We start from the raw sequence: 27,425 nt of genomic DNA, 5'->3' as shown, positions 1-27,425 counted from the left end.
TTTTCCGAGCGGGAGCCATCCAGAATGTGCGAGTGCTGCCTGCCCCTGGAGCTGCCGCAGCTGGGATGGCCGCGCTCCTGTTGCTAAGAGACTCTGAGCCCTGATTGGAATCTCCTTGAGAAATGCAGAGGCTCCGGAGCCCGCAGTGGAAATTGTTTCCTTGGTTTGACTTTTCTTGTGCCAACAGCAGTTCTAAGATCACTCCAGGAGGCGTCCAGTAGGAAAGGTAGATAAGAGAAACACAAGGGCTTAGGAAAATTTCTCTTCCTGGAGTCAGAAATAGTGAGGGTTCCTGGCCTTGAAACCAGGAGTAAGAGAAACCACTAATTATTCAAGCTATCTTGGGACAGTAAACATTTATATAGAATTTGAGAGTTGCCTACAGATAACTTTGGCAACTCGGGCAAAACAACACAAGGAAGGGCCATTTATAAGCCACCAGAGTATCTAACACCACAAAAAGCAACAATGACATCTTACCAGGATAGAGAGAAAAGTTTTAATTGAATAAATTTAGCTCCTAGGAAAACATGCTCTATTGTCCTAGTTTTTAAGTTTCGCCCTGGACTTGTGAAAACTTTACCCAGACCAATAAAAAAATAAGGGGGACACATTCTTGGGGTGAGCCTTTTCTCCCCCTCATTGCAGGGAAGGGCTTACTTTGCTCTCTTCACTCTTCTCTCTCTACCTCATTCCCTTTTGACTGGCTTTCTATAGGGGTGTCCTTGAAAGGGTGGCCTGTGAGCAACCCACAGGCAGGTAGCGTGTGAGTGAGACCCTCGGTTGGCCGAGAAGGTGGTCCTGTCTTCCACGATGCTGCTGTTAGAGACGGGGCCACTAACACTGAACACTGACCTCACACTACAGCATTCCTGACCGAAACGTGGGGAGCAAATTCCCTTTTTATCCCACCACCTACTCAATAAAAAATCAATGCCAAAATAGAATATTCTCTTCTCTCTCCAATTCCTTCCCTGTCAGCAGAGAAAATGGTTGGCAGAGCACAGTTTAAATTTACAGAGAAAAATGCCAATTTCAAATGATTATGAATGAACCAGACCAAGTAAATTCACTGCCTTTGAGTAGACTTAAAACATTAAAATGGAGGGCCCAAATGGAGGTCCAATAGAAAAAAAGAAACAAAAACAAATGGGGGCAATCATAGTCGGGATATGAGAATGCCCTGGCAAGTCTGGAAACTTAGGGAGCTATTTCAGCACCTCTTAATAAGAGTAATGCTTCAGGTACTTTTGGCAGCTCCTGGCTAAGGAAATGAAAATCAGTGGTAAACCCTCAACATGGGTTACCCTTAAAAAAATGATAGATAAGAAGAGCTTATGAAATTAAGGAGTAGAACAAGGCTGGCATCACGGTTAATTTTCCTTAAAGTGTCCTAACAGGTGCACTTTTGGAGGAGGGGTCCTTTCCCAAAAATTTCCAACCACAGAAAGCATCTCCAAGGACACTTACCGGGTCTCCCCCGGAGGCGAAGGAGATGGACTGCATGTGATGGTTCGCAATAATCTGCCAGGCCCCAAATAAGAAATGAGATGTTAATCGTCTGACAAAATGAAACAACAAAATTTCCTGAAAATTGGTAAAATTAGTACCGTTATAAAAATAAAAAATAAAATGCATTCATTTATTTTTAAGATTTCTTTTATTTATTTATTTCTCCCCACCTCCTTGTTGTTTGCATTTGTTGCGTCTGTTTGCTGTGCGCTGGTCTTTTTTTTAGGAGGCAGTGGGAGGCGAATCTGGGACCTCCCACGTGGGAGGGAGGCACCTAATCACTTGAGCCTCCTCTGCTCCTTGCTTTGTTGTGTCTCTCAGTATGTTTTCCTCCGTGTGTCTCATCGTGTCATCTTGTTGCGTCAGCTTGCCGTGCCAGCCTGTCGCGTCAGCTCGCTGTCTTGTCTGTCTTCTTTAGGAGGCACCGGGAACCGAACCCGAGCCTCCCAGGTGGTAGGCAGGAGCTCAATCGCTTGAGCCACATCCACTTTCTGTGTTCATGTTTAATGAACATTCCCAACGGGACAGGTGCTCACCTAGCTGCTTTGCCAGATTATCCCTTTGAAACCTCATGAGGTAGAGCCATTATAATCCCCATTTTACAAGACAAGGGAACCTGAGACCCACACGTGGCTTGTCCAGTCGGCAGAGCTGTCATCAAGCGCAGCGTGGCCAACCCGCAGCCGGGGTCTCAAGATTCGAGACTCCTCAAGGAGGAAAATATCTCACTTACACATGAAAACATTTTAACTGTCTAGTTTCTATTTCCAAATACCTACCTGGGATCTCCAGGGGAGACCCTGTAGAGCATGGGAGCAAATGTGGCCTGCCTCCCCTTTCATCCTGCTGCATAATGCGCGTGTAAATTAGAAACCCTGCATCCAAAATTGTAACCTGGTGCCATCCCAGGCATTCTGGTAATTTATCAATTTAAAACCCAGAGAGGACATTCCAAGTTAATTTTTTAAATGGGGACTTTCCATTAGCATTAAAAACTGCTGCATACAGGAGAATCTAGAAGAGACCCTAAGTAAATTAGAAGCTGCCCTAAATTTAAAAAGCTACCTAAGTCTTCCACGCTATTTTTATCTTTCTGAAGACAGTGTAATGACATTGAAGGAAATTTCCTGGGAGTGGAAGCAGCGCTCTTGTCCCATCCCAACCTAACCAGGTTTATTTCTGATTGTGTCCTCAGGTCCTCGGCGGGCAGTCAGAGCTCACACAGCTGCAATCTTAGCACCCAAGCGATGTTTGCAGCCACGCTGCTGTAAAACTCAAACAAAACTATCATTGAACCATGCAATAACATAAAAGATTTTTAAATGCCTACTTCTGTGGTTGATACTTGGGAAAATAAAGAATCTGGAAAAACATGAATATAAAAATGAACGTAAATCAGCAGACTGCCTCTAACCCATGCCCGGGCCCCAGCTGAGCTGCATTAACAACTGCTCTCTGACAATCCCTAAAAGCCTGTTTGCAGTACGGGGGTACAGGCTTCCTCATATAACTTGAGGAAAACAGTGATCTCTAAATAATGATAAACTATGGCTTTCAAAATACATTTCATTTTTGGGTAGAAGCTAGCTCTAAAACTGAGATGGAGAAATTAAAGTTCAAACTATATTTTGGGGGAAAAAATGGAAATCTTATTCGGTTAGCAGGAGGCACGTCGGTGATTGTGTGACTGTACCTTATCCCCTTTAGGTAAGATGGAAATTGGAAAGAAGGATAAGAAAAGCATAGCTAATTAAGCTACTGCGTGTGTTTCTGCTCTGAGGGCACTTCCTCTTGTTTCGTCCGCGTGCACGCTCAGTGAAGTGTGATGGACAGGACCAGCTTTCTAGCAGACTGTGCATCGCCCTTTCTCCCCTCTCCCATGGGGGAGAAGAGCGTTTCCAGCCCTGTCCCATTCTCAATTGGCCAGCTGGGCCCTGCAGTCAGCTTGGAGGGAATGCCAGAGAGACATTGGCTTCTGCGAAAACTCCTGGCCCCGCACAGCTCGCCCCACGGGCCCTGAGCACGGCACTCACTTCCATGGGCCTCCACCCTGAGAACTGGACACACCAGCCAGGTCCTCGGTCCTCCACGGCCCAGGGCGAAGCAGGGTCGGACACGGCCTCATCGCCGCTGCGTCTGTGACTCTGTGTTCTATTTGTCGGTGTGGGGGGTTGTTTTGGGAGGGGAGGAATGAGGTCGAAGGGGGAATTGGGAGAGCTGACCTCATGGACGTGAGGGCCACAGCCTGGCAAGCCCAAGAAACGAAAAGTCCAACAGCCATGTGGAACAAGGATGGGGCGGGCGTGAACGGGGGGTGGGGCAGATGCAGGTGGAACTAGCCCCGCCCCAAGCCACCAAGCCCCAGGCGCCCTCGGCCGCATCCTTAGAGGAGGCCAGCGGAAGGGCGAGACTTGCTGACCTGCTCCATGCACATGGTTAAAAAGGCCGGTGTGAGCAGAGAGGGGAGCATCTGCCAGGCGAGGAGGAAGGAGGGCAGAGAGAGGGGGGGTCCAGCTAGGTCAAGGCGAGTCTCGGCCTTGCCTCGTTTCTGCGCTGGACCTAGAATTTATTTCAGCACCTTTTTTGAGGGGAAAAGAATAAATGAAGCTGGGGATGCTGCTTGCTTACTTGGGGAATATGGAAATTGATGGGCAAAGAGATAAGTATAAATACATAAATATATTTATATATATGTGTGTGTGATAGATATCAATTAGATAGATAGATAGATAGATAGATAGATAGATAGATAGATAGATAGAGAGATAGATAGATAGAGAGATAGATCGTAGACAGACAAAAGGCATGTGTACCCCTGGCAAAGCACATTGCACAGTGCCTGTCAGAATCAGGAACTAGGTCACTCAGAAGTCTGGGGTTTGTTCATCTTTTCTCCATGTAGACACATCCGATTTCCAACTCACGCTGCCTGCAAGGGAGGCTGGGATTGAGCAGAGCAGGCAAAGATGGTTCCCATCTTCAACTCTCCCACAGTTTTTTTTTTTAGGATTTTTATTGATTGATTGATTGATTTCTCTCCACCCCCTCGTTTGCACTTGCTGTGTCTGTTCCTTATGTGCTTGTTTTCCTTTTAGGAGGCACTGGGAACCAAACCCGGGACCTCCCATGTGGAGAGAGGTGCCTAATTGCTTGAGCCACCTCCACTTCCTGCTTTGTTGTGTCTCTCCTTGTGCCTTCATCCTCGTGTCTCTTGTCACGTCACCTTGTTGTGTCAGCTCACTGTGCCGGTCCATCGCATCAGCTCACTGTCTTGCTTGTCTTCTTTAGGAGGCACTGGCAACTGAACCAGGGACCTCCCATGTGGTAGGCGGGAGCTGAATCACCTGAGCCACATCTGCTTCCCTTCCCCATTGGATTTTATAAGCACTTCATCTCCATTACCTCATTTGGCCTTCAGAATTGCCCTATTGGTAGCTACTCCTGTGCCCGTTTTCCAACTAAAGAAACTAATGATCAGAAAAACCTCTCAGACAGTCACAGCACAGGAATTCAACCATCTTAAACAAAATTAGCTTCAATAAATGTCATGGCTGTGTCACCTTGATCAGCTCAGAATTCAATCCACACTGGATATGCCATATCTCATCAACTCAAAAGTACTATCAAGTTTAAGAGGTGCCATGACTATGAACCACTAGGAAAGAAAAAATACTGTCAGTTAAACCATGACATAGTATCCATTTCCAAGTTGAGAAGCATGAAAGTAAAATGTAGAATCAACGAAATATGGTAAAAATAGAAATCAAAATAGGGGTAAGGTCATTAAGAGGGGACTTTTGCCCATATATACACCTCTTTTTACATTGCAAGTGACCAATGATTTCATGTATCATACTTTTTTAAAAAGGGGATTTATGGAAGAATCAAAAAGAACCAATTTCATCTACCATTCTATGGGTGATCCTTCAAAACGCGCCAATCAAAAGTTGGTTGACTATAATGGTTTTACAAGATTGTGTTCCACATGGACTCAGCCAGGCTGGAAGCCAGAACCCTGGGGAGCAGCCATGGTTTCCAGGGGGCTCTGGGCAGGGCACAGAGGGCTGAGCCTACAGACCTGTTTAGAGTCGGACGTCCGCAGGTTCAGGCTGGCGGTGGAGATGGTGAGGGAGATGCTCATCCCTGCAAACTGGAGGTTGCTCTTTCCCAAGATGCTGGACAGCATTTTGCTCGGAGGCTGTGAAATCAAGCAGCATGACTTTAGCTTTCTATCCACTGGAGGCCACACCATCCAGGGACATCTATGGTGTCAAAAAGGGAAGCGGCGCTGATATCTGCACCCCCAAACCTTGAACGTTTTGTCCTCATTAGGCACATGAGGACAAATGTGCAATTGCTGATCATAAAAGATGTAGCATGCAAATTGTAAAGCATCTACTACGCCAATCATGAGATGAGGACTCTCCCAAGCAAGTGAGAGGTGCCAGCGTCGTGGGCAGCCCCTGGCTCTGGTCAGGATATGCCTCAGCTGGCCCTCTGCCCGCGGGGGCAGTGTAAACCCGGGGAAGATGCCGCAGGCTGGGGCTGGCCCTTGGCTCTGAAGACTCAGAAATCTGATTTTCTGCACACCAAGAGTGCAACTAAGTCTCAGGGGCAGACTAAAAGGAAGCAGCTCCTGGGGCTTTGGGCAATGCCAGAAAATGGCGAGAAGCCTCCTTGCAAGGGAATGGATCACAAATCCACTGGCCGGAACATCCTCCCAGGTCAGTGCTCACCTAAGAACCAGATGGGCCTGCAGCCAGCACAAGGATGGGGGGTCATGGTTTGACTCAACTGATGCATCCACCACCCTGTCTGAAAAGTCCTTGGCACAAGGACAGATGGACTGCATATTTCTGCCAGACACCATCTATGGGGTGCCTGGGTGTGTCCCTCCAATACTTGTCTTTCTGTCCATTGCTGACACCTATCCTTTCTAGTATGCTAATTAGCACTAATTCTTAACAGGCGTGTGACTGTTTTTGACTCACCTGCAGAGCTACGTAAAATCCGAGAGGCCTGGGCTCCACCCCCGAAGTTTTGATTAGGTACATTTGGAGAGGAGCCCAGAAAACAACATTGTTTCTACAACCTTCACCTAGAAAACCATGAGGGTACCCCTAGACTTGCTGGCTGGGGATCCCCTAGCTCTTAAAAGTGATGTCCCCTCCCTCTGCTCTCAGGTGCCTTCCTGGGGCCTGTATTCAGGATTCAGGGGCCTTGATGGTCCCCCCTGCCCCCAGGGGCTGATCAGAAGCCTGGCTGGGCACATTGAGCCTTGGTCCAAAGTTCTCTGCTGGCAACCCATTGACTGTGGGGTCACGAATGTCCTCAGTTACGAAGGCAGAGCCGACAGGAGCCCCAAGAATAGCAGAGGCAGGTACGCAGCACGCGCAGACTTTCAGAAGTCGTGAGCGCTCAGCCTCAGAGCTGATTCGGGGGCTCTCCCAGGGTAGCTTCCCCCACCCTCGGTCTAAGCACACAAGCCTGGATGGGTGTTTACGGGTGTTTTGTTATATGTTCACTAGACACTTAACTAGAGTTTTCCTGTGCCTTCTTTTAGTTCACTTTTCCCCCTTATCGCCCAGAACAAAAGCACAGCGTGAGGCCCCCCCCGTCTAGAGGTGGGCAGCCCGGGCTTCCCCTGCCAGCTTGCACAATTGTTCTCATCTCTGGGCCTTCATTTTTATCATCGGTGAAATGAGGATGACGAGGGGTGTTCTAGAACTTGTAGGTAGCACCTCATTCGGAGCCAATTGTTAAATTTTGGAAAGCTTTATGAGCCAGTTGTTCATCACAGCGTTTACTAAAAGCTCATGACCTCGTAATTATTTTACTGCATTGCACTATTATCTGTGCTGTCAGGTTATTTATGTCTATTGTATCGTCTGGGAGAAATATTATGTAATGATAGGCCACAGTGGATCTCTTCCTGACACTGTCATTATCAACATGTTGACAGCCTACAATTGACCATGGGGGCGCATTTCACCATGGACATTGACAAGTGCTACAAATCGGTGTCTCTCAACCCTTGTCAGACCCCAGGAGCCGGTTGTTGAATACACCACTGGAGATATCTACCCCAAAGGGCTGCTGCGGTTAAGGGAATTCATGGGTGTAAGGTGCATACAAGAACGCCTGGCCCAGGCGCATCACGGGGTGAAAGCCCACACTGAGCCGTCAGGGCTCAGAAGCGTCGCTGCTTTTGGCTGGCAGCGACAGCCAACAGTTCTCGTTCCCCGTGTGGGAGAGAGAAGACTCTAAGCTCTTTTTGTTTTTCAAAGCGTCAAGAGCCAGGCCATGCAAAGTGAAACCTGAACAAGTTTATGCTGACTGAGGGCACGTCAGGGTGAAACGAGCGCGAGGACGGTGGCAGGTAAAGGAGACGACAGGGGCGGCGCCGCGGTGGCCATACCTTTCTCTTCTTAAAGGCTCCGGTGGCACCAGGGACAGCTTCGCAGACACGGCTGATGGCCTCCCTTCAAAGGACAAGGAGAAAGAGCCACTTTAGAATAGGTCCACCAGGGCCATGCAACCCAGGGACTCTGCACTTGCGGGTCCCCACAGAAAAGAACTGCCCTTTTATTTCGGCACGGAAGATAGACCTGACAATTTGAGAGTCATCCAGGTTCTTTTCTCAAAAACAAGCAAAACTAAACTAAGCACAAAGTGGTCATCTTAGAACTCCCCAGCGGTGACATTCTAACGGTGGCTGTTGACAGCGGCATCCTGACTGTGTGATGCGTGTCAATGTCACGATGTCTTTGTTTGTTTTGCACATTTGGTGAGGGTTCTGTTTTGAATCGCTGATGCTCTAAAACGTAGTCTCCATGTCGTTCCTTCGTCGCTGTGGCCGCGGCACCAGGTTCAACCCTAATGGACCGTGGCTATGCTCAAGGGCCCTCTGGAGGGCGTTAGAGAGGACAGGAGACAAGAAATGTGACCCCCTGCGATGTCCCAGTTTCGGAGCTAGTAAATATTATACAATCGATCAGAACCTAGAATACAGGCCACCAGGGGACAGGGTGTGGGAAGGGAATGGGAAGTTAAGGTTTAAAATGTACAGCGTTCCTATTTGGAATGAGGGAGACGTTTTGGTGATGGATGGTGGTGAAGGCAGCATGACACTGTGAATGTAATTAGCGGCAATAAAATGTAGACTGAATGTGGTTAAAAGGTAAAGGCTACGTTGTATAAATGGTAATAGAATAAAATTTGAAAAACAATTCCATGGAACTGCACTACAGAGAGCGAACCCTACGTTAACCATGAACTATCGCTACTAGAACAATTGCACATATGTGCCTTCATCAATTGTAACAGATGTACCACACCAAAGTAAGGTTTTAATAATGGAGTGGTATATGGGAATCCTGTATTTTATGCAAACCCATTCCTTCTCTAATTAAAAAAAGGGGGAGGGGGTTGAAGGACAAGACAAATTCCAGTGGTACAAATGAGGCAGGAGTGAGGTTCTCTGCAGGGCAGTGCCACAAACAGGCATTTGTTGAGCCTTTACTATGTGCCAGGCACTGTCCTGGGTAAATGATTTAAGGCAAGGAGCATCCTGGGATTGAGGAAGGCTGATGCATGGACCCGCTGTGACTTGGGTCTCACCCGTCTGCACAGGGGCTAGGACAGTTCAGTTTGGGAGAGGAGGGACCAGTGGCAGGGTGAGAAATCAGGACCAGAGAGAAACTGTTGCAATTCCCCAAGGGCAAGAGGCTGATGGCCTCCCGTGAGGAGGAGGGGAAGGTGGAGGAAGTTGCCAGGTTTGCAGAGCTCAACTCTGACTTGGCCCAAGTGAGAGACAACAGAAGACACGAGCCAAAAAGGACGCCCAGATCAGGAGCCTGGAAAGAAGTTGGGTGACCTTCTCAACTCCCATGGGAAGAAGAAGAAAATAATAAGAGAACATAGAAAATAAAGAAATAAGCAGGGATTTGCTGAGTGACAAAGTAAATGGGTACTCAGAAACATTCTACAAATGTTCTGAGCTGAACACTTCTGGAAAGTATTTTCTAGCATCTCAAGGAGAAATAATTACCATCACAATGCAATGCTTTTAGGAGAAGGGTGTTTTTGTAAAACCAGGTAAGAAACTATTCAGATAAATTTCTCATTTGTCATTCAATTCATTGTAGAGCAAGGGGAAAGTAGGGGAAAGAATTTTTAAAAGTTCGGATGCCATGAAAATCGTAGACTATGAATAATCATGACGACAGAAAGGTAAACTGAGCATAAATGTTTTTGACACTCATTCTTGCTCCTATTTACTTTATAATAAACATTTAACTGCTATTCTATTGAAATGATCAATCATATATTATCCACAGTACTTTCTAAAAGTAAATGCCGTGTTGAAGTAGGCCAAGTTATCTCTTTAAAGAACTATATAAACACCAATATCTATATTTTATCTGTTTCATTAAAATATATAGTTCCAAGCATCTCTGCACTGTGCTTGTTATATTGAGTGATAGTAAGTGATATATTTAGCTGAGCAAAGCTGCTGAAACTCTGATGGCCCCAGCAAGCTATAAAAATATTATATAGCGGGAAGTCTCCCTTAAGCCTTTCCTTAAATACCTCTAATGAGCATCGATTTCTTTTCCCATCCACCAACATGGAATGAAAAAGAAAAATGTCAGTCTCCGACAGTTATCCAAAAGGACACACATTATCAGATGTCTAACTTATTCAGGCCCGAAGCTTTTGCAGCAGGCATCTGCTACTTACACACTGTTTCTGGAAAAGGAAAGTAGAAACTACAAATCAGCATTAAGAATGAGAGTATGAAAAAACATTGCAAACAATAAACTCATTCTGTTAAACAAGTCCCTGCATGACAGAGGTCCGGGGCATGCTCAGAGACTCATTCCAGCTTTTGTCCTTAAAATGAGCAAATATAAGAAGTTCCAGAAAATTCTTGGAACTTACATACTCAAGAAAATCCTTTAGGATCCACCCTTGGGAGCCTTTGGAATCCCCAAAGAGGTTTTCCAAAAAAAAGCTGCTTTTCAGAAAAATGCCTTATCTTCATAATTGGCCTGCGTTTGGGTCTAGTGCTTATATATGATAGCATGCCTGTATGAATTCTCCTTTCAACCAGGCTGATGGTATCTGTTTCTGATTGCTATAGAAATCTGGCATAACTATTAATAACTGCAGTATTTAATAAATGGAGTTAGTAACTTTAATTCCAAAATCTAATTTTAAGTATACCTGTTCTCATTTTCCCTCCTTACTGTTTAAGCACTGTGCATTTTCAATTTCAGTACTATTTCAATTTTCTCATTGAGCAATGATTATTTAGTTTTGAGTAGTTTCATTTCATCCCAGTTAGAGTCCCAGGTAGGGATTTTGCCCTGTTTTTAATAATGGAGATTGCTTCTTAACATTCTGTCCAGCATGACACCATTATGGTAAGCGAAATCATGACCTCAGAGCTGAGCTAATATGAAAATGGAACATTTGGCAACCTCCATGGACATCTGAGTGTAACAGAAGCCAGCGTTGCCCGAAATGCTAACCTTCACTTCCCCCATCTTCTCCTAGTAGTCTCATCAACAGAGCTGAGGTAGCACCCTTCATATACTAGGCATTTAATAGATTTTTCACCGGAATGTAGATTTTGAGAACGGGGTCCTTCAAAGTTATACAAAGTTCCATCTTTCTCTCAGCTCTTCTATCTTCTTTCATCCTGCCCCAGCCTTCCAAACGCACACACACACACAAATACACAAATACACACACTCACATACACACTTCACAGACTAAGACAATAAAATAGAGAACAGTAGGGTGATTTCTGTTCTTGGGCATTTATATCCTAGTAGGGGGAGAGATGACAAACAAATAAACAAATACCTATGACAGCAAATTGTGATCAATTTCATGAAGAAACAAAACAGAGTGATATATATGATGAATGCAGTAATGTCTACCACTGGACACAAGAGTTATCCAGTAAGTGGCATTTTAGTGCCTGGGCAGCTTTCCAGAAAAAAAATAAAGTCGGATGCCTCATATAGAAAGAAATTTAAATGGATCACAGTCTAAATTTAATGAAACCATAAAAGTACTAAAATACAAGTAGGAAGAAGTTTTATTATTATCTGAGTGGGAGGAGTACACAAAGTGCATAAAACATAGAAGAAAATGTTGAAAGACCCAACATAAAAGTAAAAATGTTTGCACAAGAAAAAAATTATGACATATCACCAAGGGATAAATTTCTTAATATCAATCAATAAGGAAAGTATCAAAACTCATGGAAAAATGGACAAAGGCTATGAACAAAGAGTTCACGTACTCTTTGTTTTCCTGTCTCCCCATATGTACCTCTGGTACCAATATATTTGTTAAAAGGAAATACAAATGGATCCTGAAAACATGAAAAGGCTTTCAGCTTTACTTATAGTAAGAATGCAAGCTGAAGTGTATACTGAAATTCCATTTTCACAGGCAAAGATCAAAAGCTCAATAATACTCTGTAGGAAAGAAGCACCTTCAGATTGCCCTCACTGGGGGTAATTTTAGCCACATCCCTGACAAATGAAAGATGCACAAACCCTTTGGCCCAGCAGGTGGGCTTCTGAGAATGCATCCTCTAAATACACTGAGGCTTGGGTCAAATGAATTGCATACAGAGCTGCTAATTGCAACAATGATTTTTTTTTCACTTTTCATTTCACAAACACTCCATCTTTCACCTTCGCTACATCCCTCCTAACCTCTAATCTGCTTTTTATCTCTGCAAATTTGTTATTTCTAGTCATCTTTGATGAATTATATCATACAGTATTTGTCCTTCTGTGCCTTGCTGTGCTGATTACGCTGAGCGTAATGTTTTCAAGGTTCTCCCATGCTGTAGCCTGTCCCAGGACTTCATTCTTTCTTACAGCCTAATAATAATTCCATTGTATATGGACCACATTTTGTTTCTTTGTTGATAGACACTTAATTTGTTTCCACCTTTTGGCAATTGTGAATAATGCTGCTCTGAAAAATGGCATACACTCATCTGCTCAAAGCCCTGATTTCACTTCCTCTGCATATATACCCAGGCATGGAGTGGCTGGATCCTATGCTAATTGTGTATTAAACTTTTTGAAGAGCCACCATATTGCTTTCCACAGAGGCCACACCATTTTACAGTCCCACCAACAATGCATTAGAGGTCAAACCTCTCTGCATCCTCTCCAATGCCTTCTGCCGTTTTAGCCATCCTTGTGGGTGTGAAGTATCTCACCGTGGGTTTAATTTGCATTTCCCTTATGGCTAATGATGTTGAGCATCTTTTCATGTGTTTATTGGCCATTTATATATCCTCTTTGGAGAAATGTCTATTTAAATCCTTTGCCCATTTTTAAAATGGGTTGTCTTTCTGTTGTTGTATTGTAGAAGTTAAGTATATATTCAGGATATTAACCATTTATTTGATCAATGGTTTGCAACAATTTTCTCCCATTCTGTACATTGTCTTTTCTGCAGCATTGATTTTAATAGACTGGTCAGAAGTAATCAATGACTGCCATTTGGAGTTACTTTAATCAATTATGGCATACCCATTAAATGGACCACCAGCATGACATTAAAAAGACTCTCTAACCATATGGCTAAGCACACAGAGCAAGGTATGGAACACCGTGTGAGAGCTTTGCAGATTAAAAAGAAAGAAAAAGGAAAGAAATAGGTGTATTCTTGAATGGATTACATCTCCCTGGAAGCTTCCATAAGGAGTTGGTGAAGTGGTTTCTTTCAAGTGGCTAGGAGATGAGATATGAGGACAACCTAGATTTTATTGTTTACTGTTTTGTGCTTTTTGAACTTTCTTATTCTGTGCACATAGTCCCTACTTTTAAAAAATTAAGGAATTTTTAAAAATAAGCTGCTCTGATAGAAATAGCGGTGTGGAGAGGGCTGCTCTGGACACCCAGTCAAGGAGGCCTCCCTGGGGTGGGGACACTAAACAGATGTAAGGAAGGAAAGAAGCCCTATGTGAGGAGGGGTGGGGACGGGCACAGCTAGCACAGCGTCGCAACCTGAAGTAGCCCTTCTTCCAAGGGCAGAAAAGACGCTGGTAAGGCTGAACTGGTGTGCCCGAGTGGAAAAAGCTAAGGAACTGCAGATGGATGAGTCATTCTTTGATGGGTACAGAATTTCTGTTTAGGGTGATAGAAAGTATTAGCCATTGATGGTGGTGATAACAGCACAACATTGTGGATGTAATTGATACCACTTGAGGGTACACCTGAAAATGGTGAAAATGGGAAATTGTGCATTGTATGTATATATGACATCACATTTTAAAAGACTGTTTTGGGGTTTTAGGTGTTTAATAAATTTCTCGTTGCAATGAAGAATTTTAGAACTGGAGAAACTTAGAAAGTTCTGTCTTTCTCCCTTCTCTGTTATCTTCTTGCCATCACACCCAACCCCTCCATGGGGGGATGGGACTCTCAGGACAGCAAGGACCAGTTCCAAAGAAACTCTCTCCTTGAGTTCCCACCTAGTCATTTCATAGCTTTTAGTGAGTGTTGGGGAAATAATAGCAGAATGGCCCTCCAGCGCCCTCCTTGGCCCACCCTGCGAAGGTGTCCAGCGCCTTGGCACTTTGTGTTGGGGTGCCGCAACCACGCTGCCTTTGGGCTTCGACTAATTAATTACCTCCATCCCCCTCTCATCCGAAGGGCCTTCATCTCACTACTTTAAATGCCTTCTGCTGCGGATGACTCCCGCATCTTTATCTCTAGCCCCCACATCTCCCCTGAGTACCAGAAACTTACAATTATCTCACCCAATTGATATCTTAAATGTCTCAAAGGCATGGCAAGCCAAGATTTGATTTTTCCCAATAAAAAATATTCCTCCCCTCATCTTCCCATCGCAAAAACTGTTACCACTGTCCACCCAGCTACTCCAACCCCAAACCTCGCTTCCCTCCCCAACCCAGCCCCCAACACATCAAATCTGTCACAGCCCTGAGCACTGAGGATATTGCAAGAAGGTCTCTGCTTGCTCTCAAGAAACGTACAGAGTGGTGGAGAGGACAGGACAGCTTACGGAATAAATACGTACAAATATAAACAAGAGCCGGCCATTTACGTACATAATGAGAGTCCACCTGTCAGAGGAGCCAGAGGCCAGTTAAACCTGGTCAGAAGAGAAGGCTGAATGCAAAAGAAGCAGGGACTTGAAGGTGCGGGAACTTCGTGAAATTGAGAACTCAGAACCAGGAACGAGTATGGCATGAGGGTCGGAGCAGAAGTCGTGCTAGAAAACGGGAGACTGAGGCTGGCATGAGACTTGAAGAAGGCAGAGAACAGCCCCAGGAGCTCAACCTTCAGATCTGAGTCTGAGAAACATTCAAGGGTGTGCCGAGGGGTGGGAAACCATGGGGACATTCTAAGTAGGGGGCGAGAGGGTAGACAATAAGGCTGAATGAAAACTCACCTAGCAGCCGGGTGCAGGGTGGATAGAGAGCAAAGAGGAACAGCGGTCAGGATGACTAGCTCGGAAGTTAGTATTATGAAGGCTCAGATTTCAGTAGTAAAAGATGAAAATGAAAAGAGGACCAGCCAGCGGTAAAAAAACGCACGAGCTGTCTGATTGTAGGGAGTGTAGATGGGCCTGGGACCACGGATGACTTGCCCTCTGCAATCCTGGGAACAGCCTCTCTCCCTTTTCATGGAAAAAGGAAAGCCGATCATCATCTCAGTCCTGACACCATGTCACCCAAGGGGCGGGAGGTCAGCAGGGACAAAGACAGGCAGGCTGCTGGCCACAATCAGAAGGCACGCAGCAGACCAGGCATCACAAGCAGAATCCAGAGAGACACAACAAATGCCCTCTTCCCAGGGCTGTCTGCAGGCAAATGAATTATAACATCCCAATACCTGTGCTCCAAAGTGCTCTGCTGTAACCAAACTGTTCAGTACAACTTACGGAGATAAAAATTAATTTTAAGCCTCAAAAATACTTTTAACTTGATTTTTATAATAAACTTTATTTTTAGAGACGTTTTAGATTACTGAAAAGTTATCTCAAGATTATAGGCGACTCCACGGGATAAGAGTTTGATATTTTCTTGTTTTTTTGTGTGGGCCTCCACCCACTGAGATAACACACTATGACAGGATGAACACTTCGGTATTCCATTGAAGCCTGCCCCAGGTACACCCCGTCCCACATACCCTCCCCCCACATCCAACACTCTACCCCAGTAACCCTCTCCTGCCTCATTTGCCAAAAGAACATTCCCAACATTGTAGTTTTAACCATAGACCTGCAAATCCCCAGAGTGCACCTGTTCATTCCCCAACCCTCCCCCTAGTTCCACGGATAGTCCAACCCAACCCCCCCCCCAAAGGGACAAGAATCCCTCAAAAACATAGGCAGTGCCTAATGAATGAGAACAGACCAATATGTCAGGCCCTCGATATTATTACAAGTAACTAGGAATCTTATTCTTCCAAAATTGAACCTTAGTTGTTATCATAGTTTCGAGGGGTGGGAGAGGGAAGAATAGAAAAGATGGAACATAGGGCATTTTTAGGGCATTATCATGATCTTGCAGTAACAGATAACAGGCCACTTCAAATTTCATCAAAACCTGTGAAAGTGTATGATCCAAAATATAAAACCATAATTGTAAACCATTAGTAGCAATGCTTCAATATTTGTACATCAATTGTTACGAATGTACCATCCCTATGTAAAATGTTATTAATAGAGGAGAGGAAAAAAGGAGGAGGGCATTGAATATGTGGGACCCTCCTATATTCTCTATGTGACTTTTCTGTCTCCTAAAGATTCTTCGAAAATAAAATGAAAAAAAAAAAAAGACACTAGGGAAATATATAGAAGAAAATGCCTCTGTACATACAAACAGATCTTACAGTGATGAAAGATACAATGTCTAAAAGATTTTTTATTCTTTCAATTTTAAAGTTTTTTAAAATTTTATTGGTTATTTTTTAAATTATTACTTCATTTTATTATTAATTTTGATGGTTTTGTTGGCTTCATTTCTGGAGAGGTTTTGGATCACAGAAGGGTTACAACAGTGGCAGGGGGATCGCTGGTGTGGGGTGTCAGTGATGGGGGGATGCATGGGGAGGGGGTCACCTGGGGCATGCCTCCACGGCATATGAATGTGTTCAAGTGTTCACAGGGCATGGTCTCAGTGGGTGGAGATCACACAATAACCTAAAGTATGCTGAATACCCATCCTGGGGAGTCCTGCTACATTCTCTAACAGGACAGCAAGAATCCCCTGAGTGCAAGGGCAGTGCCTGATGAAGGAAAACTGACCATTACGCCAGGCCCTTGATATTGTGATTGTACTTATGAACTTTTTCTTGTGAAATTGAAACTTAGTCTAGTATTACAGGTTGCCTAAGAGTTACCTCCTGAAAACCTGCTTGTTGCTCGAATGTGGCCTCTCTAAGCCAAACTCAGCATAGAAATGCACTACCTTCCCCCTGGTGTTGAAACTGACTCCCAGGGACCGAGGGATTATTACCAAGCGCCAACTATACTGCAGCTGGCAAAGAACCTTGACCAAAAGGGGAAAATGGTAAATAAAAATGAGTTTTATGGCTAAGAGTCTTCAAAGTGAGTCTGGAGATCATTCCAGAGGTTACACTTATGGAAGTCTCAGCAGAATCTCAGGGACTGCCACAATGAACAGTGCCTCAAACAGGGAGGCTTCTGATAGCTCTAGACACATCCAGAAACTATAAGCAGGGCAGACAGCTCAGGAATTTGGCACCCTGTCCATGGGCTTTCCTCTGGAATTTGTGCTCTCCAGGGTAACAGAATTAGAGTCATTTATAGGTTCTCTACACGTGGCTCTTCTGCCCCTTTTACTTGAACTTACATTTAGCACCATACTTGATAAACATATGGCCCAGAGACTTAAATCTTTGGTCCGTCAATTGCCACCTGAGCCCTGAATTTCAGCAGAGTTGCAACACTTACACAGTTCATTGGACTCACCCAGGACAACTAACAAGGAGACAATGACCGACACACCCATCCCAAGGAACAGACAGTGTCGGAAACTTCAAGCAAAATAGCTCCATGGGTTCTAAGTTTCCTGTCAGTGAGAAGCAGAATGGGCAACACCATCCCCAAATCCTCAAGATTGGGGAATGAACAATGGACTAAAGCAGGCATTATTATTCTAGCAATGGAAGAACTCTTATCATTGATATAAAGGCAGTGGTCTCCAGAGGTTCTGAGGGATGGGAGAGAAAAGAATAGGTGTAATATGGGAGCATTTTTGTGACATTGGAATTGTCCCGCATGAGATTACAATGATGGATATTGGCCATTATATATTTTGTGATAACCTACAAAATCGTGCAGAACAGCGTGTAAACTATAATATAAACCGTAATCCATGGTTAGTAGCAATGCTTCAATACATGTTCATTGACTGGAACAAATGTACCACACTAACGAAGGATGTTGTTCATGTGAGAAAGTGTGGGAGGGGGATGGAGTGGGGCATATGGGAATCCCTTATATATTTTTTATATAACATTTATGTAATCTAAAGCTTCTTTAAAAATAAAAATAAATTTTTTAATGTATAGGGATTCTCATAGAACCCACCCCATCCCTTCCCACATTTCCCCCTATTAATAACATCTTTCCATGTGTGTGGTACATTTGTTACAATGGATGGGCCAATATGGAAGCATTGTTCCTAATCAACAGTTTATATTATGGTTTACACTTTGCCCGGTACAGTTTCATAGGTTTGGATAAGACTATCATGGCCTGTACCCATCATTGACATATCAAACAAAACAAAGTCTGCTTTGGTCCGTGGTTGCATTCCTCCTTTATGTTTGTTCATCCCTCATTTTTGAGGCTTTTGTGATGATGATGCCACTCTGCGTCAGAATGGGAGGCGGCTTGGATCTTATGGGGTAGATGGAAGGAGCTATTTTGTGTGCAGTTGTAAGTTCTCTCTTAAACTTGATTTTAAAAGGTCATTAAACCAAAATGAGTTTAAACCATTTATATCTTCCAAAGATAGTTTACATGGCAAACATAAGCAAAGAGCCATGAATTTCAAAACCTTTATATCGCTTGAGATATCATCACATTGCAAAAACAACTTCTCCGGCTGTGCGTAAGGTAGAGAAGAAATCCTTTCCATTATTATCCCAACATTTTACCAATACTACTCTCTGGGCTTCAATTTGCCCCAAAGACATGCACACAGTAGGTGTAAATAAATATTAAACAGCTAATATTAATAAATAACATTAAACAGATGTAAAACTGTTATTATTATGCTAAAAGTACAGATAAAACCTCAACAGGAAACTAGAAAAGAGGTTTCTTAGCCATGCTAAAAGATATCTCACAAAGGGAAAGACAAACTCTTGGGATTACTAAGAATTTATCGACTAATAAGTAAAGCTAAATGGGGACAATATTGAGATTAGCATTCCACTTATGGTTGAATTAACTAGTGATAGTTAATTGAGTTCACTCAAGGTCACAAGTGGTGTCATTTGACAGATGTGGGAACTTGCTCTATTCTTTTTTTTTTTTTTTTAATTTTTTTATTTTTTATTGACTTTGTAATAATATTACATTAAAAATATATATGTGAGGTCCCATTCAACCCCCCCCCCCCACCCCCCCTCTCCCCCCCCCCAACAACACTCGTTCCCATCATCATGACACATCCATTGGATTTGGTAAGTACATCTTTGGGCACCTCTGCACCTCATATACATTGGTTCACATCATGGCCCATACTCTCCTCTATTCCATCATGTAGGCCCTGTGAGGATTTACAATGTCCGGTGATTACCTCTGAAGCACCATCCAGGGCAGCTCCATGTCCCGAAGACGCCTCCACCTCTCATCTCTTCCTGCCTTTCCCCATACCCTTTGTCCATTATGTCCACTTTTCCCAATCCAATGCCACCTCTTCTATGTGGACACTGGATTGGTTGTGTCCATTGCACCTTTATGTCAAGAGGAGGCTCAGATTCCACCTGGATGCTGGATGCAATCCTCCCATTTTCAGTTGTAATCACTCTAGGCTCCATGGTGTGGTGGTTGTCCTTCTTCACCTCCATCTTAGCTGAGTGTGGTAAGTCCAATAAATCAGATTGTAGGTGCTGGAGTCTGTTGAGGCTCAGGATCTGGCTATCACATTGTCAGTCCAGAGATTCAAATCCCCTAAATATATCTTAAACCCCAACATTAACTGCACCTCCAGCACATTAGCATGAAAGTCTTATGAAGGGAGATCCCATCTGAGTCCAGATTCATCACACATAAACACCATTTCCAAAGAGGGGCCATCTGCCCTGGTAGTTAACCCCATCGGCCATGACCATAACTCCCATGGGTCTCTTTAGCCCTCAAAGGAACCAATATCTGGGGGTTGTATCTGCTTTATCTGTCTCTCTGACTCTGCTCAGTTGTGCATGAGGGCAAACCTTCTGCCAGCCTCCAGACTCTTTTTTAGAAACTCGTAGCCATATAAACTCCTTTCTCCTTTCCATTTCCCCCTTACTTTAGGTCAAACAGCATTTTAAAGTCATGGTATTTTATGTAGACATGGATATTCTGCTGATCCGCATTGAACCTTCCGTATAAGGTCATTTTCCAGTTGCATCATCAGTTGGTAGTTGATAGTGGTCCCTCGTTGCCAGGGAGGCTCATCCCCGGGTGTCATGTCCCACGCTGGGGGGAAGGCATTGCATTTACATGCTGAGTTTGGCTTCGAGACTGGCCACATTTGAGTAACATGAAGGCTGACAGAAGGAAATTCCCAGGCACAAAGTTGCTCTAGGCCTTGTTATTATTTTGGGTTTATCAGCTCACAAGCATAGTCATTAGTATCAGGGGCTCACTGTTGAACCCTCACTCCCTCCCGGTCCCCACCACTGTACCTGGGAGACTGTCGCTGCTCCCCTAGGGACCACGACAGAGCACCACTGGCCAGGAACCCAGTACCCCCCCTACTGTGGTTTTTAATTGTTGCCACTATGAGTATATCCAAACATTACCATGCACCCTGGACATATGTTCTGTACAGCTCCCTGTCAGTCATATACCACCTGTCATTGGTATCCCATACCAGTATCCCTCCATTGCCATTGTTGAAACACTCTGTGATCCAGAACTCCCCGAAATTTGAAGCCCAATATAATGTCATGGTCCCTTACTAGGGAATGGCATATAGCGATGAGTTTAAAGGATAGATAAAGAACTTGGATAAAGTTAGGAACTTGCTCTATTCTTATGAACACTTGCATTGAATACATTTCACCTTGAAAATTCTAACAGTTAGGATAGAAAAAGTCTTCTGCTCCCAACTCATTTGCTTCATGATACCAATCAGTCAATCAAGGAGAGAAATTCACACTTTTATTGCATGTTCACTTTTATAAACAAGCCAAGTTCTCAGGCAGTCAGGGTCTCCCAACCATACTTCACCCCATAAAAGATGATAGGTTAACCTGGGGCTGAGCTGGGCTTCCCAAAGCAGGTGTAACCTACAGACCCAACAAAACCCTGCACGTATCGGTTTCACTGCCAGTTTTTAAGAATTACTTATCTTTTGGAGAGATACATCTTCTGAGGCAGCATAGCCCTGAATTGTTAATCAAATACCCCATGCTTTGAACAACCCAATTCCACTGATACCCCTTTCCTTAGTAGCAAAGCACTAACACACAAGAAGCAAGAGGATTCGTCCCAGCGTGGCTTTGCTCATGCATACCTAAAGCAATGGTCGACCCCCGTGGAGCCTGCTTTTGTGCCATGTTCTAAGGGCTTTCAGGGTACTTAATCCTCATGCAGCCTAGAGGGGATGAATGATTTATGTTCATTTGATAGTTGAAGAAATCAAGGCCAGAGAAGTTAAGCAATGCGCCCAAGATCATACAGCTAGAAAATGCCCGAGTCTGGCTTTGAACCCAAGTAGTACGAAACCAGTGCCACAAATGCATGTGTTATAAAAGCCGGGCCACGTGGAAGGTCCACACAGATTGGCATTCTTTCAGAACACCAGCCTGTGGACAATTCATTCAAAGAGCCTGTCTTAGTTTGCCAGGGTTGCTATGACAAATGCTACAGGATGGGGTGACTTAACAATAGACATTTATTGTCTATTGATTTTGAAGGCTAGAAGTCCAAACCAAGATCCTGACAGGTCATGCCTTCTTCCAGAGCCCATAGTATTCTTGGGGTGGCCTGCCAATAATCCTTGGGGTTCCTTGCTTGGCACCTCTGCCTCTGTCACATAGAGACCTGCCTCATTCTCTGTCTTCTTCTGACTTCTGGCTTCTACAGGCCAGTTGAATCTAAATTTCCTTTGCTTATGGGGACTTCAGTCACATGGATTAAGGTCTACCCTGATTCAATGTGGCCTCATTTAAATAGGACCTTTGAAGACCCTATTCACAAATGAGTCTATGCCTTAACTGATAATAGCATCTTCAAAGGTCGTATTTACAAATGTGTTCACATCCCTCAGTCTTTTTGGGGGGACATGACTTCCCAAAAGAGCCCATCCACATTTTACCCACAATAAGACACCGGGGGTGGTATTTGTTAGAACTATGGAATTGTATAAGACTGTAGAAGTCCTCAATGCTGGTTCTAATCCACCAAGGAGGAATGTGCCCAGTGAGTGGCAGTGGGAATCAGAAACCAGGTACCATAATGTCCCAAAAGACTGCCTTGAATGGGTAGACAAGCTGTGGTATCCAATGGAATAAGTACTCCACAATAATAAGGACCCAACTATCATACACAACACGAATGAGTCTTAAAATAATTATGCTGCGTGAAAGATGTGGGACAAAAAAGAGCACACACTGGATCATTCCATTTATTTAAAGAAACTAGGAATTGCTTACTAATCTATAGTGATAAAGCAGGTCAATGGTTTCCTGGGGTGAGGGGAAAGAGGGAGGCAAGATGGAGGGAGAAGGGATTACAAAGAGCATGAGGAAACTTTGGGGGCTGATGAATCTCTTCTTTATCTTAATGGTGGTGATGTTTTCATGGGTGTATATGTATGTCAAAACTCATCAAATTCCATATTTTTAAAATGTGGAGTTGATTGCATGCCAATTATACTTTGTCTTAGTTTCCCAGCTGCTAAGATAGGATATAATGGGTTGGCTTAAATGATGGGAATTAATTGGCTCACAGTTTTGGGGCTGGAAGACCAAAATTGAGGTGTCACCACTGCTGACCATCCTTGGATCCCGGGCTTTTGCATCACATGGCAATGCATGGGGCAGCATCTTCCTTCTCTTCTGGGTTCCCTTGACTTCCAGCTTCTGGCTGCTCCCATGGCTTTTCTCTCTGTTGCCTTCTCTATAAATCCTTCAGTAATAGGATAAAGACCATCCTGGTTCAGCTGGCCTTAACTGAAGCAACCTCATTCAAGGGTCCTATTTACAATGGGTTCAGACCCACAGGGATGGATTAGACTATGAACATGTTTTCTGGGTACATAACTCCAAGCCCCCACACTGGGGTACAGAATCCAATCTACCACATCCCTCAGTAAAGATATTTTTAAAAATGCAAATAGCACCACCCTTCCATTGTGCTGTGATGTCATAACATAAAGATCTACTTGCTTTTTATCTATTTTCTCCAAAGAAATCCACATGTCTAGTCACATTCTCCTAGGACCCCTGGATCTCCTGGTTAGAAAGTGCAAGGTGGTGGCTCTAGGCTCAATCACTCAGGCACCTACTAGCTGTGCATCCTACAGCAAATTACTTAAAACATCCCTTAACTTTTGAAACTTCCTTTCAAAAGCAAGATGAAATCAGGTCATTTTGCAGATTAAATGTGGTGATGGAAAGACACACAGCACAGATCTTGGCACAGAACACATATTTCCTCTTATCAGTATATGAAGTCCTCCAGGGCCCCTGTAAGCTGCCACCCAGGCCCTCCTCTGGCACCCAGGGCATGGGAAGGCTCTCTGTCCACTGTTGATGCATGGTCATTGGGAGTTCTTCCAGATGTTGGGCAAAACTTGCCTTCTGCTTTTAGCCAGGGGTCCTCCATTCAGTCCTGCCCAAATTCCTCCCTCCTTCCTTCATAATCTGCCTCCAAAGGTCTGAAGAGAGCTCTCACTTCCTTACAAAAGATTTCTTTTCCAGGAGAAATCCCTGTGGCTACAGTTGAGGGTCATGAAGCACAGTTCTCTGACACCTCAGCCCCCTGAACCTTCTTTTCTGCTTCTCCTCTGAGGACCTTCTTAAGGAGAGTTGCCAGAACTTTACTCAGTAGCTCTGGAGTCCTTATAGGTGTGTCCACTGATGTTCTATCACTGCCATCTAACAGTGATGATTTATGCCAACTATGTCACTCTGGAGAGTCAAAAAGAATTTAGAAACAGCTGACCTCCCCCTCCCCCACCCAGAAGGTTTCCATTTTCACAGGGAATGTAGCTTAACCAAGAGCCCACATCCTGAATTTGTTTGGGAAACCTGTAGACCCAAGGACTCAATTTAATCATATTAGAGTTCTCTTATAACTCCAGCCTGACAAGTTCTACTGATATTACCAAGCATCTCATAGATTCCCTCAGCTTCTTGTCAACTGCAAATTTTATCAGAATTTTCCAACTCCCCAATAAAAGTTGCCAATTACAGTAGGGCTTGGTGGAATAAATGCTAAAGAACCACTGTTTGAATGGGCATTATGATGGAGAAGGAGCCACAAAACAAGTAATTGGGAAAGAACTGACATAAAAATGTCTGATCTCAGATGTCACAACTGCAATGCACAGACTCTAAGTATGAATCGAGAACAAGAGGTAAACGCCAACACAGAGAAGTTCCCAGCTCTCAATGGAGTTTCTGTTCCAACTGGTTCAGGGTGCAAATGGAAGGTAACATGGTGACGAGTTGCAAGGCAGGTGTGCAAACAGAGCAGGAAACTGAGAAGTATTTAAGTGAAGACCAAGGACCAAGGAGCAATAGGGTGAGCACACGTGGAGGAAATGGACGGAGAGGGAATCCTGACATACGCACAATTAGCAAGAGCCGTCAGCCAGCGAGGGGTCCAGTAATAATCAGGTGGTGACAGCAATCATATCTGTAGGAGTTGGATAATGAGAACTGCTGTCCTAAACCTAATTCTGAACCAAGGCTGAAGCCAAACAAGAAATGACTGGAAAACAAGAAAAGATCAATGGGGTCTAATGCAAGGGTTGGTGGGGTGGGGTGAAGATGGGGCAGAGGGAACAGAGACAGAGGGCGGAGCCAAGTACTGGGAAGTCTTAGTGGTGGAGGCTAAGGAGTTTGGATTCAGGATCCAATGTGATGGGCAAGTGGCCTGCAGAAGTCTGAAGCTCGTAACGAAGACCTGGTGGGAAGGGAAGGAGGCTATTGCAGTGCAGACTCCATCCAGTGGCGTTCAAGGCAAGTCTCTATCACAAAGGCTCTCTCTTGCACTAGTCTTAAATGGACCAGGTAAACCTGGACTAAACACATGCTTTCTTTCCTCAGTGTCCTTTGTTCATTTTTCTTCGTAAAGTGGCAGTGAAACCATTTTGGGGGTTCTCCATTAGCCAGGGCAGCTCAGAAACATCCTGTCCTCTTTAGCACATTGGAGACTGAGAATGGATTTCCAAAGGAAACCATTCTCTGGAAGACCCTGCAGGTGTCGAAAATTGGGTCTTACAGGCAGCTAAAGTTAGGTTTCAGATGAGAGAAGGATTTCCAATGCTGTTCTGATGTTAAACACAAACAGCTCATCTGTAATTGTCCCATTGGCTGTCTGAATGAGTTTTCATCAAGTTCCATGGTTAACTGTTTTTGGAAAATTTCTGGACTATTTTAACTAAAAATTGTGAGGAAAAAATGTAAGTTCTCCCATTTATCTGCTATCCTCAGGCTCTAGATTTTGGGTTTGCTACATCCAAGGAGAAAAGAGGCAGGGGGGCGGGAGGTAACTGGCGCTCTGTTGGGAATGAGCAGAAAGACCCCTGGCTGCAGGGAACTCTATCTACAAGGGCTTTTAATCAAGCCATCCACTTGGTTTCCTGTAAGCTGGAGGGAGAAGGAGAACGACGATTCCTCCACCAACCATAAACTAGCTGAGGCTTCACGGTGTGCGGCGCTTTTCCTCATCAGTTCTGGTTTGGATGAGCGTGACCTGGGAGGTTGTGAAGCTGACGTACTACCCAGGAACCCCAGATCACAACGTCATGGATGGGGATGAAAGAGCAGGTGGAACCGTGGTGGGCTTTGCTCTGCAGCAGTTAGCTTCAGAAAAGGCACACAGTCCCCAGAAGGTAACATCACACTCACCCACCAAGACGCCAGTGGACTTTCCAAAATAAGGGCACAGGGCTTGATCAACCCTGAGGGCATCAGAATGGTAAAATGCTTCCCAAATTCTTCCAACCCATCAGCTCTGTCAAGGAAGAGACAATCAGTTCCTTCCCCAGTAAGAGCCTCTGTTCCCCTGGGTCCACATCCCAGATCTACAGGATACTGGTTAGGGGCATGGGTGGGAATTCTGCCCCTGCCACCTCCATCGGGAGGACTTTGAAAACTGCTTCACTTGGTTGCACTCAGTCTGTTTAATGGGATTAACGACTAAACCTATCGATTAGCATTTGGCATGGGGCAAACACTAATAACTATTAATGTTATTGTTGGAGAAAATATGGCACCCACTGGGACATGGAGACTGAAATAACTATAGATAAAGAAAGATTCATTGAGAAGCTCTCCCAACAGAGGGGGTCTGAAGAGAGACTTCAGCCCACTCCTGGAAGGGGGGACTTGAATTTATACAGAACTTTCCTAGGTGGGGAAAGGATAGTTGGTGGGAGGGGGCTGACGGTCCAAGTGAGGCGCAGGGACCAACAGGAAGCCCCAGAGGTGAAAACTTTCCCTGATGGTGACTAGAACATAGTGGGTTAGAGAGTTATGGTTTCTTGGCATGCTGCAGGAGCAGATGTTTCTTTGATCGGTAGGGATTTTATCTTCCATTTCCCTTTACTACTGTCTTTATGTGGTTTCTTTATTTAACCTGTGGGGAAGTGCAATGTCCTTAGGCACATAGGCTTACGGAAGATGGGGTTAGCCTTTTCCCAATGCGTAAGAGGGGAAACTGAGCTACAGCTTGTTAATTATTGCAAACCTCTAACAGTTATATTCATCAATATTCAAACCTAAGAATTGAAAGAAAAGCTTTTATTGATGGAAGCATATGAACTGGTCCTAAAAATTTATATGTATCGAGAGACAGAGAAAGAGAGATATAAAGAGAGAGAATTGTAGAAGTCCTGGTAGCTAATTCTGGCTCCAGACACAATTTGATTCATTTATAGGAACCTGTTGCCAAGAAACATATGGTTGCCAGAAGCTTATAGGAAAATAAGTAGCTCTGCTTGTAAGCACAGGCTACTGAATAGTCAATTTTTGGATTTTTATTAACACCATTATTAGCATTGTCATTATTACTACAATTTGCCAGGGTCTGTGCTAAGGGGCTACCCCGGTAACCTTATTCTCTTCTCGTCGCCACGAGGCAGGTTCCTCCATGTGCACACACCCAGCAATGCCCAGGGACAAGGATGGACACAACATGTGGTTCCAAACATTCTCAGAAAGTCCACGGTAGAACTGGAATTCAGACTAATTCCCCTGTTTTCCAATCAAGCATCCTTTGACAAAGTCAGACACGTAACGGTGAAATTAAAACAACCAATAAAACTAAATCATATTAATTGGCTATTTAATACTACTTCTGCCATAAAGAAACAAACGGTAAATAAAAATTGAGGGAAACGGACTTTGGCCCAGTGGTTAGGGCGTCCGTCTACCACATGGGAGGTCCGTGGTTCAAGCCCCGGGCCTCCTTGACCTGTG

The 27,425-nt window shown here is 44.3% G+C and overlaps 1 protein-coding gene across 1 annotated transcript in view; it reads right to left on the bottom strand.

The window, feature by feature from the left end:
- Positions 1-27,425, bottom strand: part of SHC3 (SHC adaptor protein 3) — a 183,447-nt gene that overhangs the window by 68,019 nt on the left and 88,003 nt on the right. The window contains exons 4-6 of the mRNA XM_058301443.1: positions 7,931-7,994; positions 5,591-5,710; positions 1,471-1,524 (exon numbers count right to left, since the gene is read on the bottom strand). Coding sequence (XP_058157426.1) covers positions 1,471-1,524; positions 5,591-5,710; positions 7,931-7,994 — 238 coding nt within the window. The remainder of the gene's footprint in view (positions 1-1,470; positions 1,525-5,590; positions 5,711-7,930; positions 7,995-27,425) is intronic.

Source organism: Dasypus novemcinctus, chromosome 8 (genome assembly GCF_030445035.2).
Source record: "Dasypus novemcinctus isolate mDasNov1 chromosome 8, mDasNov1.1.hap2, whole genome shotgun sequence".
In the NCBI taxonomy this organism is placed as follows: Eukaryota; Metazoa; Chordata; class Mammalia; order Cingulata; family Dasypodidae; genus Dasypus; species Dasypus novemcinctus.
This window is presented reverse-complemented; position numbering and strand designations above follow the sequence as displayed.